Raw genomic sequence first — 14,388 nt, 5'->3', positions numbered from 1 at the left:
TAACAAAAAGAACCTAAATTATAATGAAATCATGACGGAATAGAGTTCAACAACTGACCTATAATTTATTTAAATATACATAACCTTTTTGTTTAAATTTAGAATATTAATAAGGAAGTTGTGAAACCTTATATCAATAATTTAGAATATTGATAAGGAAGTTGTTTGTGAAACCTTATATCAATGAGTATTCCTATATATGCTCACATGTTGAATCTCAACGAATATTATGATATGTTCAAATTCGATCAACTTGCTAAATAAATAAGCATATAAATACAAATTTTAGTTGAGATCATATTATTCTAGATATTTAAAATTATAGATATTCTTATAATACAAATTATATGCGTCGCATGACACTTATATTCTTGGAGAAGATTTGATACATGTCAATAACATCTAAATAGAGAGAAGAAATTTGATTTAGTACATTAAAGTTGTAATTTATTGTCTATTCTCATTATAGGCTAGTACTACATCACAAAAGAATTACCATAAAACCGTACGACAATCATTCTATAGTGAGTTTCCCAACTTTGCCAATCCTCAAATAAATAGGAAATTTCATAACCTTTTCACTCTCCCCACCACTAATATTCCAAGCATGCTTGAATTTCTCTACCACCTCATCTGTTAATAATTCCACCCCTTTCTCCTTTGCAGTTATATAGGCAGACCAAGACCTTATATACATCAAATATTCTTCCAAATTCATCACTTTCTCAGCCTTGAACTCAAATGGGCCTGTGTGATCCAACCCATCTATCGCCTCGAATGGAAAAGATATATCCTTATACTTGTTATCCACGCGTTTTCGGGCTTCTTCCCAATATGGGCCTGAATCAACTTTGTAAAAAAGCCCAAAGACCGCGTCCACATCTTCATTAACCTCTGGAGTGGTGTAGCACCAGGCTGCAATGATCCCATTGGGCTTCTTTAAGGCCCATTTCACTTGGTCAAAGAATTGGGGATGGTCAAACCAGTGTAATGCTTGTGCTATTGTTACTAAGTCAATGGTTGATTGAGAGGCTACATTTTGTTGGAGTTCTTCAATAGACATGATTGGAGAAGTATGATGGTGGTATTTCACATTTGGGAGTTTGGGTGCAAACTCTAGCTGCTTTTGGCTGGTATCTGTACCTATGACATTCTTGTACATCTTTGCTAACTGAAAATAAAGATTATTAGATATAAGTTCAATTATTTTGTTTTACTTGTGTTAGAAAATTATTTTAGGTAAGTTAAAAAATGCTAAATACTTCAAATGAAATCAAGAAAATAAAATACTTCAAATGTAGGAATGCACCACCACCTAGTTAGGCTACTAGTCGTAGTTGGTAATGTCGACATGTCGGGTGCACCCGAGCTATAGTTCAGGATGTTGAGGTCAATTTATGATTAAAGATGCGTGTTAGGTTGCATGAAAAAACAAACGTTTCATTTAAATCAAAACGGATGAAGTATTAAAGTTTCTTTTGAGGTTTTAACTAGTTATTCATAAACAATTACCTTGACATCTCCTTTTACCGAACATCAACATATTATACCGCTACTTTGACATGACCTAATATCTAAAAGCTACACACTAACTATTAATCGCTACTCTCACAACTAACATATACCACTAGCCACCGCAGCTACCTCTTAGTATCAAAAGTCAATATTAATGAGGAATAGTTTAATAAAAGAAATTAGTTTTAATATGCAGATTCTACATTTCTAATAGTATGAGAATTGGGGAGAAAAGCTTTTTTTTTTTTTTATGTTAAGTAGTATATGTTTTTCTAATAAGAATAGAAGTTTGTACTCCCAATAACATAGCAGCATACTGGTGATGAGCGAAGATTGATATGTAAATTAAGAAAGAGGGAAGAAGTAACTAACAGGTGGAATGGCTTGACCGCTACCAGTACCAACATCCCAAACAAGATGATGAAATGGGGTTTTGGAAGCGATGAATTCAAACAACTGTTTAGGGTATGTTGGTCTTACAACTGCGTACTGTTTTGCCTGCTTTATAAACAATTCCGCCATTTTTCTCTCTTCGATTAATTTAATTTGGAGATGTAGGTAGAGATCGAAATGGTATAAACTATAAACTATAGACTATAGTGCTATATTAAAGAAGGAATCGACAAAGAAAAGCCGTCTTCAATTTTGCCAATCCCAAATTTGTGCCATTTGACGTCATCCATGATGATTCTATCTATTCCATAACCTTTTAAAAGCCGTCTTCAACTTTGCCTTTTTTCCTTTTTAAAGTTATGTAGAGGAGAAAGTTTGTATGAGCTGAATTCAACACACATTAATACCCATAATATTCATGCAACTGGTTGCACGTTGACATCAAGTATTTTTTATTATTAGTATTAAACAGTGCAATGTTTTTATATTTGTGCAATGAGGTAGTCTACAACCCATATGATATGTTGTAGCAAAGAAACCTATGATAAGCACAATGTATATTACAGTTACAGACATCATAGATGCACCAAAGACAAACCCCCTTAGATGCATGAGCAAAATACATTGATGATTTGAAGCTATCGATATGAAGCTAATGTTTTTTTTCAACTATGACTTGTGAGCCTTCTTTATGTAATTTCCTATTGATGATTGTTGTTTTTTTTGCTCTCTAGGCTACTGTTTCAAGATTACCTGAGAGTGGGGAGAAACTTCAGAAGCAAGTCGATTTGAATTTTGAGCTTAAAAACCAATTCAATTATGACGGGTACTATGTGAAACCAAAAAAATGAGTACTAGGTCGTTAAAAACAAATTGAAGGGTACTATACGCATACTACTCTTCATTTAATCTATTTTTCGTAATTATTACATGCTGGTAAACCTTATCGGTCCATTAGTAACAAGGGAATTTGTCCTCCAATTGTAGGTTTTGGGTAAAAAAACAAAAGGTATTTAAGGAGCTGGCCCACAATTTTCTTCTGAGTATTTTGCTTGAATAACTCAAGCGCTTAGTATTGTGATTAATTAGTACTCCATTACATTTAGGCGACAAAACCCTTTCTCAATTTAATTTGATACTTTCATCTGTGTGTGCCTGATATATGGTTATTCTTCTAAATCAAGTATCTTCGAGCTTTCTTGATCATGAAACTGATCATTGTCTTGCACCTGTTTTCTGTTTGCTATTCACTGCCCTATGATTGCCTTTATCCAATGTTCATCAACCACCGCACTACTCTAAGATTCAAAACATGACTTGTGTTCTAAATTGTAATGCTAATACAACATACAGTTATGATGTTGTGTCTATTCAAATTGGCATGTTATTATGCTTAGCCATCTAATTTTTCACTTAGCAGTTCATATGAAGTATATGTTTAAGAACTTTCAGAGAACCTATCAGTTGAGGGTTGTTTTTGTTCTTACTTCATGTTAGACCTATATTAACACTCACTTGAAGATCACTTTTTTTTTCATCTTAGTTCTTACTTCATGTTAGCCATCTTATTTCAAGAGTAAATTGCAATTTTTTTTATCGCATAACAATTGACAAGAGCTCCGTTGTTCGACTTTCAGGTAATCCCTAGAAGATTATATCAAACCCAAAAATGTGGGGCACAAAGGTCAGGTTACTCTTTTCACTCTTTCTTTCATTTTATGTTAATTAAAGTCTTGGTCAAAATTCTAAGTAGTTGTAAATTTTGGGCATGATTTAGTTGAAATGTATTAATGTATTGCCAAATTGTGGTTTCTAATCTGGGTCAAAAACTGATAGATCACATAAACTGCTATGTATTTCTGATTTCTAATGTTTTCCCTCTCCTTAGAAGCTGAAGCTGTTGACATTAACAATGTCATATCTGCAGCTCACAATAATTTCAGTAGCCATGGATATTTTTCTCTCCAAGGTTTTCTCCCATTCATTCATTCATTCTCCTTGTGTTTACAGACAAAAGGCTGCCCTTATATAGGCGCCACTACCCTTACTTCTAGGTCACACACAGGTGCCTAGTCACCACATAATAGCTAAAAGACAAAAGCAATAAAGGCTGGCACAGCAGCATAAAAAGTACTGGAACATCAGTACAGAAACAGCCTAGGACAAATATCATGGAGCCACTACCATACATCCTATTCATGTAATCATTGCTAATCATTAAGTAGTATTGTGCATCAATTTCATCACACCCCCTCAAGCTGAGAGTGAGGATTAGATTGAACTCCCAGCTTGGATAAAAGAAATTGATGCTGAGTAGTAGTGAGAAGCTTAGTGAACACATCTGCAATTTGCTCCTTGGTAGGCACATATGTAGGCTGTATGATCCCTTCATTGGTCTTGTCCCTGATGAAATGACAATCAATGTCTACATGCTTTGTCTTTTCATGATGAACTGGATTGGAGGCGATGGCTAATGCTGCTTGATTGTCACAGTGAACCAAAGTGTTCCCAATGTGTCTCATGCCAAGGTCTCTTAAGAGCTGTTTGAGCCACATGACCTCACAAATAGTTAAAGCCATGGATCTGTACTCTGCTTCAGCACTACTCCTAGCTACAACTGACTGTCTTTTTGACTTCCAAGAAATAGGTGAGTTGCCTAGTAAGATACAGAATCCAGAAGTTGATCTTCTAGTACTAGCACAGCCTCCCCAGTCACTATCACACCAAGCTGTTAACTGAGCACTAGAGTTGTTAGCAAGAAGAATACCCTGACTTGTAGAGCCTGCAAGATATCTAAGTACCCTCTTGGCAGCTTGCATATGAGCACTGGTAGGTTGGTGCATATACCTGCTGAGCACATGCACTGTAAATGTGATATCTGGCCTAGTGAGGCATAGGTAGATGAGCTTCCCCACTAATTTCTGATAGGGCTACTCAAAGTGAGGAAGGAGAACTCCTGTGTGAGTGTTAAGCTTTGTATGACTGTCCATGGGAAGTTTTACTGGTTTGCACTTTTCCATGGAATACTCTTTCAGTAAATCTTGAACATATTTTCTTTGAGATAAGAAAATTCCTTGAGAGCAATGATCAACCTCAATCCCTAGGAAGTACCTGAGGATTCCCATATCTTTCATCTGAAAGTGATTACTGAGAAGCTGCTTGGTGTGTTGTATTGCTTCAATATCATTGCTAGCTAGGATCAAATCATCAACATATATTAGTATAGCCATGAAGCTGGTGTGGTTCTATTTACTGAAGAGAGAATAATCTGATTTTGATTGCACAAAACCATTCTCTTTCAATGCACTGCTCAGTTTGGCAAACCATTGCCTAGGGGCTTGTTTGAGTCCATATAAGGACTTATTCAGCTTGCACACTTTAGAACTCTTCTCCATTTGCATCCATTCATCTCCTGGCAACACAGTAAGCCTATGACCATGACCATGCAAAAATGCATTTTTAACATCCATTTGATGTAAATGCCACCCCTCTATAGCAGCAACAGCAAGAAGTGACCTCACAGTTGCCATTTTTGCAACTGGGGCAAAAGTCTGAGCATAGTCAATCCCATATTTCTGCCTATTACCTAGGATCACAAGCCTAGATTTGTATCTGTTAATGCTTCCATCTGAGTTGTACTTGATTTTGTACAACCATTTGCTCCCAATGGAATGTTTTCCTTGAGGAAGGTCAGTTATGGTCCAGGTTTGGTTTTCTTCAAGAGCATCAAGCTCTTCATTCATAGCTTCCACCCACTTAGCATCTTTTATGGCTTCTCTAAAGGTGTTTGGTTCATGAAGGGTAAGAGTTTTGGACATAAAACATGAGAATTGAGGTGTGGTGGTAGTTTGAGTTGTTTGATGAATTTTGTGAGGTTTGTAGTTTTGAGTTAAGTTGGCTGTGACATAATCTTGATGCCAGGTGGGAGGTTTAGGTGTTCTAGTGGATCTCCTTACTTCTACACCCCCTGCAGGTCTCTCTTCTCCTGTGTCATTTTCTCCTGTTTCAATTTCTTCTCTCACATTTTCTTGCACTTCTTCTTCTTCTAATGTTACACAGCCATGCTCTACAATGTTATCTGTCTTTGGTTTATCAGTCACATGGAAAAGTTTATAGGGAAATATATTTTCATAGAATCTTACATCTCTGCTCACAAAGGTGCTATTGTTAGACAAGTTCAAGAGTTTGTACCCCTTTTGAGTATAAGGGTACCCAAGGAAAACACATGGTACACCCCTAGCAGCAAACTTGTCCTTCACTCTAGATGGATTAGTAGCAAGAACTAAGCAGCCAAAAGGTTTTAAATGATTATATATAGGAAGTGTATCATATAGTACCTCAAATGGTGTCTTATGGTGAAGGACACTGTTAGGCAGTCTGTTTGTAATATGCACAGCACACAGGACACAATCTCCCCAGAATTGCAATGGAAGCCCACTTTGGAACCTTAGAGCCCTTGCCATCTCTAGAATGTTCCTATGCTTCCTCTCTACCCTGCCATTTTGCTGAGCTCTATCTACACAGCGTGTCTGATGAGTGATTCCAAGGCTAGCAAAGAAGGGCTTACATTGTTTGTCATCAAACTCTAAAGCATTGTCACTCCTGATGACTTTGACTCTCTTTTCAAACTGTGTCTGTCCCATATGAACAAAGTTTTGTATGGCTTCAAATGCACTTGATTTTTGTTTCAAGAGGTGCACCCATGTCACTCTACTATAGTCATCAACTATAGTAATGAAATATCTCTGATTGTGCCTAGTTGGGACTTTGTATGGGCCCCAAATGTCCACATGCACCAGTTCAAAGGCTCTAGAGGCTCTTGATTTGCTTTGCTTATATGGAAGCTTAGTAAATCTGGCAAGAGGGCAAGTAACACACACATCTGCCTGGTCATGCTTGAACCCAGTGAGATCCTTGATCTTGTTCAGCTTCTGAAATGGAGCATGACCTAGTCTCCAATGCCACAAAGTTGTAACAGGAACATTAGGCACATCAGTGATAGTGCCTGGTATTTGGATTTGTGTTTCTGCACTCATTGCTGTCACACCTTCCTTCTTTTCATCCTGAGCTTTTAAACACTCACTGCTTCTTTCCCATGCTTTCAGAATTTTATCCATAGGCTTGTTTATCAAGTAGTACAATCCATGCTCAGCTCTTCCTACTCCTTGCACATTTCCACTCTCTTTGTCATGTATAATGCAGAATCCTGAATGGAAGTCTACTTTGCAATTTCCATCAGTTGTCAATTTTTGCACTGAGAGAAGATTGTGCTTAAAGGTGGGAATGTAGAGAACATTTTTAAGCTTCAAAGCATTCTGTAAATCTACTTCTCCTGTGTGAGAGATTACAGTTGTTTCTCCAGTAGGAAGATTAATTCTTTGTTCCTTCTTCATTGTAGTGGGATTTTTAAGCAAGCTCAGGCACCCTGTCATGTGGTCAGAAGCACCCGAGTCTATGATCCACTCAGTTTTGACTGAATCTGCCAAGTTACAGCTCACCATTCCTGCATAGCTGTAGTCCATCTCTTCTTCTGTGTCTGACCCTACAGCCTTGGATGGTGTGGGTAACATTTTCATGAGTTGCTCAAGCTGTTGAGCAGTGATAGTGGCACCACCAGTTGTGTTTGAGGAGGCTGTCTCCACATTGCTCTTTACATGAGCAGCACTCCTGCCTCCTCTGTTGTATCTTCCTCCTCTACTGTACCTACCTCCTCTACCATTGTTCCATGGCTCCCTCAGTCTTTCTTTTCCTTCTCTCTGAGCCCTTGGATGTTTGCTTGGATACCCAACAATCCTCCAGCATTTTTCTTTTACATGCCCTATTTTCCCACATTCACTGCAACTGAGCTCACTACTTTTACTCAACATTGCAGTTGCATCACTTTCTTCCTTTACAGATTTCAATATTTCCTTTTGACTCTCTTCCTGATGAAGGTAACTAGAAGCCACATCCACAGATGGCAGAGGACTCATCATGAGAAGATGACTTCTCTGCACATTATAGGTTTCATCTAACCCATTCAAAAACTGAAACAACTTTTGCTCTTCTTGTTGTTCACTCAAGGCTGTGATAAAGGCATTAATTTCAGAGGTAAGAGTGGTTATAGGAGGTAGGCTACTTAGGGATTCTAGTTCCTCCCATAATCCTCTCATCTCAGTGTAGTAGTCTGTTATACACTTTCCTCCTTGCTTAGTCTCATAGACTTCTTTGCTCAACTTATACTTTCTAGACCCATTGGTCACTGCATACCTTTTTTCAAGTTGTTTCCATATTTCAGCAGAATTTGTTAAAAACATGATGGACTTTTTTATAGGCTCACTTACACTACCCAAGATCCACGATATAACCATATTATTGCACGTATCCCATGCTTCTTGTTTCACACTATCACTACCATCTCTTCTCACAGTTCCAGTAACAAAACCAAGCTTCCTTTTAGAGGCAAGCCCTATTTCCAAGGATCTCTTCCAAGATCTATAGTTTCCTGATCCCTGAAGTTTTTCTACAGTGATGGAACTACTTCCATCAGAAGGATGTAGGTAGAGAGGATTACTACTGTCTATTCCAGGTGCCATGATTTAGCAAAGACAGAGTTTTTAAGAGTTGCAAGTTAACACACAACTTGAAGAGCAGAAAGAAAGGAATAACAGGCAAGATTTAAACTTTAGGAAAATAAAAATTATATTTTTAGACTACTGACAAAGAGCTGAAATAAATCACCTTACTTTGAACCGTGGCTCTGATACCATGTTGACATTAACAATGTCATATCTGCAGCTCACAATAATTTCAGTAGCCATGGATATTTTTCTCTCCAAGGTTTTCTCCCATTCATTCATTCATTCTCCTTGTGTTTACAGACAAAAGGCTGCCCTTATATAGGCGCCACTACCCTTACTTCTAGGTCACACACAGGTGCCTAGTCACCACATAATAGCTAAAAGACAAAAGCAATAAAGGCTGGCACAGCAGCATAAAAAGTACTGGAACATCAGTACAGAAACAGCCTAGGACAAATATCATGGAGCCACTACCATACATCCTATTCATGTAATCATTGCTAATCATTAAGTAGTATTGTGCATCAATTTCATCAGAAGCCCTTCTATAAAGGCCTTTGACATACTTCCGGTTGAACTCCAACACAGGATAACAAATGCTCATAACTTGGACATCACATCATTATGCAATTTCACAGCACAAGCAACTAAATATGTAACAAAAAGGCTAAATTTTCGATGAGTATTCTCCTACCTTTGTCATTGTCATTCTGTAAATTTATGATCGCGGTATTTTAACTTAACCCATGCAATTAAGCTACTTGTTGCTAACTGTTGTAATTTTAAAAAAACCTATATATTCTTTAAGAAAACAGTCTGATCAGAAGGTTATTTTTAGATGGACTGGGAAAAGGGGGCCTCATTAAGAGGAATAGAAGCAGAACACAAGCAGACCAGAAGAGAGGAGAATGGGGGAGAAAAAGAAAGGAGATAAAAGATAGAAGGAAAAAGAAAAGAACAGATGACTGCTAACTTCCTCATTCATTACTTCTCACTCTTGTGGCAATATCAATTAAATTCGAATAGTTGGATCTAAATTTTACGCTTATTCATGCTAAAATAAAGAGAATGTGTAGGACAATAGGATTTATATATGTTTGTTGGTTTAGTTTGTATGAATGAATATATGAATTATTTTAATATACAAGGCATGATTAGGTATAAACTATTATACAGTAATCAAACCCTATTATACAATGATTAAGGGCCTGTTCTCTTCGGCATAAAACAGCTGAACTGAACTGAACTGAACTGATCTGAACTGATCTGAATTGATCTGATCTGAATTGAACTGATCTGAATTGATCTGATCTGAATTGAACTGAACTAAAATGAATAGTGATATGTGAGAGTAAAAGTATTGTCAAGAACTGAACTGAACTGAACTGAACTAATCTGAATTGAACTGAACTGAACTGAATTGAATTTGTTATAACGGATGTGTTGTAGTTTGATTAATGCGGAACAGAAAATCAATGAAATAATGAAGGTGAGAAAATAATAAAGATGAACAAACAAAGTACACAAGGATTTACGTGGTTCAGTCAAATTTGACCTACATCCACAGGTGGGGGATTAGAGCTTCTTCACTATAATGGAGAAAATCAGAGAGAATAATACAAGAGTCCTAAATCTAGAGGCTAAAAGTGTTTCATAAGTTGTGTTAATAATAATGAACACTAAGATCCCTTTTATAATCATAAGGAACCCGTACAAACCCTAAAAGATAACTTAAAACGAAAAATATATCGAAAAACGCGTTCAGCGTTCAAAACTGCGCACCGCCGACCGGTCGGGCGAAATCCGCCGGTCGGGCCCGGGACGAAACAGCTTCGTCAGTTTTTCGTAAAACAGTCATAACTTTCTCGTTTCTCATCGAATTGGGCATATGACTATCGTTGGAAAGCTCTTTGAACAAGCTATCACCTCCAATTTGAATCACATCAAAATCATTTATATATTGAGAGATATGTGCATTCAAAGTTAGCCTCATGCCATTCACAAGATTTCAAGTCATATTTAACAGAATTGAACTGAACTGAACTGAAAATAAGCTGGGGAGAACAGGCCCTAAGTATTTGGAAGCTCTTGACCAGTATGTTTTTTCGTGTTTCATCTAAGTAAATTATCGTCATTTTGTTGTTGCTTGAATGTGAATTTGGTGTTATTAACTTGGTTTGATTTTCTCAGGCAAGACAAATCTAAGGTTGTTGAGATACTTGTTGGTGACTTGAAAGTATTTTCGACATTTAATGAGGAACTCTATTATAGAAATTACGCAACTACTAACTCTTAATAACTTCAGGTTTGTTTTACTGACCTTATGGAGGAAGTAATGACATTTATGTTGGTGAAAGTAGACTTGGTAATGTATTGTTGTGAGATCAATTTGAATCCCGTCTACATGGCTACTTTTTCTGGCTTTTTGCACACCATAAAAGAAGTAACTGTTACTACAATTATGGAAAGGAGGTCATTTTGAATAATTTGTTTTGTAGTATAGGTAATTTGCATATAGGAAGTAACACTATAAGAAGCAATGGATCTGTAAGGATAACGGTTGGTGCTTTCGGAAGAAGACAATTTTGGGTGCCTAATGGACTTCCTATCAGTGCTCTTGGTGGGTGTCTATTTTGGCAATTGTTAGGTGGACGTGGGAGCGCTCCTTAGTTGATGTGGCAAACGTCCAAGGATGGAATATGGATTCTTTATCCTTTGGATTGCTGTTGATTGCTGCATCACTTGAGAGCATGAAGTCTTGCGTGCAATAGTATTGTAGATTCTCAACCTTTATGGTCCGTTTGGTAGTCGTTAATAAATTATGGTAAGGGGAATGAATTTTAAGTGTAATTTTATTAGGGAAAGACCCTTAAAATCTCCATGGGGAGACATTTTTCCTTCATGGGCAAGCAATCTCACCCCTACTTGTGTTTTTGTCTCCAAGGGGAACCAATTTTCATTACCACTCATTACCACCCTACAAGGTGGTATTGGATGGGAATGAAAATTCAAGAAGGAAAATGGACACTTTAGGATAAATTAGCATTACCATGAGAATGGACAATGATATTTTTCACAAATTTACACACAAATTCATTCCCATTACCACCATTTATGACCAACTACCAAACGAGTCGTTAGAGTCAGTGGGTTAATAGTCTTAATACTATTATATTGTATTTCTGATTAAAGATGATGACTAATAATGATTCATGTTATTAGTTGGCTGAGCATGAACTGATCTGATTTGATTTGATTTACAAGAACTTATCTTTTAGATTTTTCTCAATATGTAAGAATAAATATAGTCATGTGGGATCTTGTTTGATTCGTCTTAATGAGTACTTTATTAATATTCAACTATTATAATTTTTACTAATATGTAATGAAAGATATTTAATAGTAATAATGATTTTTAAATATAAGTATGATTTAATTTGATCTGATCTGAACTTATTTTTTTTGATCTGATTAGATCTGAAATAAGCAAAAATAAGGTGAACTGAACATAGCCTAACAAATCTTTTTGCTTGCAAGATTTACTATTAGACCTCGAATAGTTTGTTTTTCTTGTTTTAAACATGTTAGGAATCTTAGTTCAAGTAAGATTATATAAATAAAACCGTATACTACTATTAATTATTCTTTTTATTGATCGAATACTCGAATTAGGGTTATTAAATAAAACTATTGTCTGGATTTACGAAAAATTAAGCTTTTCCCTGAGTGAATGATGTATTCCAATACACAAAACCTAGACTTTGTGTTCACTTAAACACCTTTGAGTTTTTTCTTTTACACCTTTGAGTTGTATGTAGAGATGGTAACGAATCCTAGACATGACCTAGACCCATTAGGATCAAATCCATTTATAAGGGTCTGTCTAGACTTTTTAGACCCAACAAGTCCGGGATCGGATCCACATATGTCAAGCCCGGATACGACTCGAAGACTCCAGTTACATATTTACAAATTTTTTTTACCTAAACTCTAATGTTTTATAAGTTGTGATTTTGTCAACTCATTAGTATTGTAACTCCATTTAAGACTTATAACTTTATAAGTTGTAACATTTTAAAATTTTATGAGTTATTTTTTAAATTTTTGTTTAGCTAATGCTTTACTCATAAATGCATAACCTATATCTATATCAGGGCAAAAAAAATTGAGTTTCATAAATTAAAAAATATGATGAAAAGTATTGAAAACTAAAAACTATGAAAGGTCCATATAGAACTTGTGGACCCGCTAGACACAAAAATTATGAGTCTGGGTCTGAAAAATCTAAAATCTAAACCCAACAAACCTGAACTGTGGAGCAGGTGTGGGTATGGGTTCAACCGTTCAAGTTTACTCGATCCATTACCATCTCTAGTTCCCTACTACTACCTCCATTTCCTAAAGATCTTCCTTGTTACTGTTCCTACAGATATCAAGGAGGATCCATTTGTGTGGGTTATGGGGTGGGTAAAGTAGGAGAGAGAAAGGGGTTAAAATAAATAAACAAATAAAAAGGGGTTAAAGTAGGAGAGATAAAGGGAGTAAAATTGAATAATTAATAATGTAATGGTGGACCCATATGATAGAGACATGAGGGGTAAAAGGGAAAAAATTTCCAAATAAGGATAGTAAAGAGGGAAGATCTTTTGAAAACGCACTTAAACGAAAAGAGGGAAGATCTTTAGGAAACGAATGGAGTAATTAACAAGAAGAAAACTCAGAACTGTGACTAGAACTGGAAGACTTGGAAGTAATCAAGTAAGTAGTAACCCAACTTGGGTTACCAAATCATGGATAGTGGTCTCGAGACCACAATGGGTATTGTGCACCTGTTTCAAAACGCAGAATCTTATATTTGAAACGCAAGTCTTGTTTCAAAATTAAACGGAAAAGAATATCTCTCAAACAATATGAAGATTTTAAGTAATTACTAATTACAATGCTTTTTTACCCACAAATCTCGTTGAAACCCCAAAAACTTCATTTTTTATTTTTATTTTTATTGAGATATTGAAACTTAAGAAAGATATATTTGTGAATATTAAAAAATAATTGCAGTTTGAAAAATATATTGGTGAAGATTAAAAAATGGGAAGAAAAAAAAAACAGAGAAATCAGTAGAGGTAGAAGAAGAAAAGAAAAAAAAAAGAGACAGGAGACATACCAACTTTGAAAAACTTGAGCGGCTTGACCCTTTTTTGTTGTTCACGTTTTAGTGTTTTACATAATATTCATTTTTGTGATTGTTTGTAACTTTTTACTTTTCAAATCTTATATCCACATGTGCTATTATAATAAGTAGTTTTTTTTTTCTTAAATCTTATATGCACATATTCTTTTATAATCAGTATGATGTTCTTTGTTTAATTTCTTCATGTTCTTTTTATGTTTTTATTCATTGTTATAATTTTTTTTTTTAATTTAATGTTTCTCAAGTTGTATATCCAGATGTTCTTTTATAATCAATGTGGTGTTCTGTGTTTGATACTTTTATGTTCTTTTATAATTTAAAACATTTTTCCGAATTTTAATAGTTTTTTGTTTCTCAAGTTGTATATGCACATGTTCCTTCATAATCAGATGGTGTTCTTTTTTTTTTTTTTTTACAGGCAGATGGTGTTCTTTGTTTTATACCTTCTTCTTTTTATGTTAATTTCATTTTTGTGATTTTATATAGTTTTTTTTCTCACTCTTATATGTATATGATCTTTTATAATTCGTATGGTGTTCTTTGTTTGATACTTTTTTGTTGCTTTTATGTTTCAATCATTTTTGTGATTTATAATAATATATTGTTCCTCAAGTATTATACACACATGTTCTTTTATTATCAACATGATGTTCTTTTATTGTACCTTCATGTTCTTTTATGGTTTTATTCAATTTTTTCTAGTTTTTTGTTTTTAACATATTATATGCA

At 35.4% G+C, this 14,388-nt stretch overlaps 1 protein-coding gene across 1 annotated transcript; it reads right to left on the bottom strand.

Annotated features, from left to right (window-relative positions):
• Positions 1–312: 312 nt before the first annotated feature.
• Positions 313–2,108, bottom strand: LOC104889453 (uncharacterized). The gene is made up of 2 exons (XM_010674675.4): positions 1,888–2,108; positions 313–1,171 (listed from the first exon to the last, which is right to left on the bottom strand). Exons 1-2 carry the CDS (start codon positions 2,035–2,037, stop codon positions 515–517), a joined length of 807 nt encoding a protein of 268 aa, XP_010672977.1. The 5' UTR covers positions 2,038–2,108; the 3' UTR covers positions 313–514.
• Positions 2,109–14,388: the final 12,280 nt, after the last annotated feature.

Source organism: Beta vulgaris, chromosome 3 (assembly GCF_026745355.1).
Source record: "Beta vulgaris subsp. vulgaris cultivar EL10 chromosome 3, EL10.2, whole genome shotgun sequence".
NCBI classification, from domain to species: domain Eukaryota; kingdom Viridiplantae; phylum Streptophyta; class Magnoliopsida; order Caryophyllales; family Amaranthaceae; genus Beta; species Beta vulgaris.
Note: the sequence above shows the minus strand (reverse complement) of the source record. Positions and strands in the feature narration are given on the sequence as shown.

Coding starts and splice junctions, on each gene's coding strand:
- LOC104889453 (XM_010674675.4), bottom strand. CDS start 2,037: ATGGCGGAATTGTTTATAAAGCAGGCAAAACAGTACGCAGTTGTAAGA. Junction 1,172..1,887: donor GCGGTCAAGCCATTCCACCT/GTTAGTTACTTC, acceptor CTTTATTTTCAG/TTAGCAAAGATGTACAAGAA.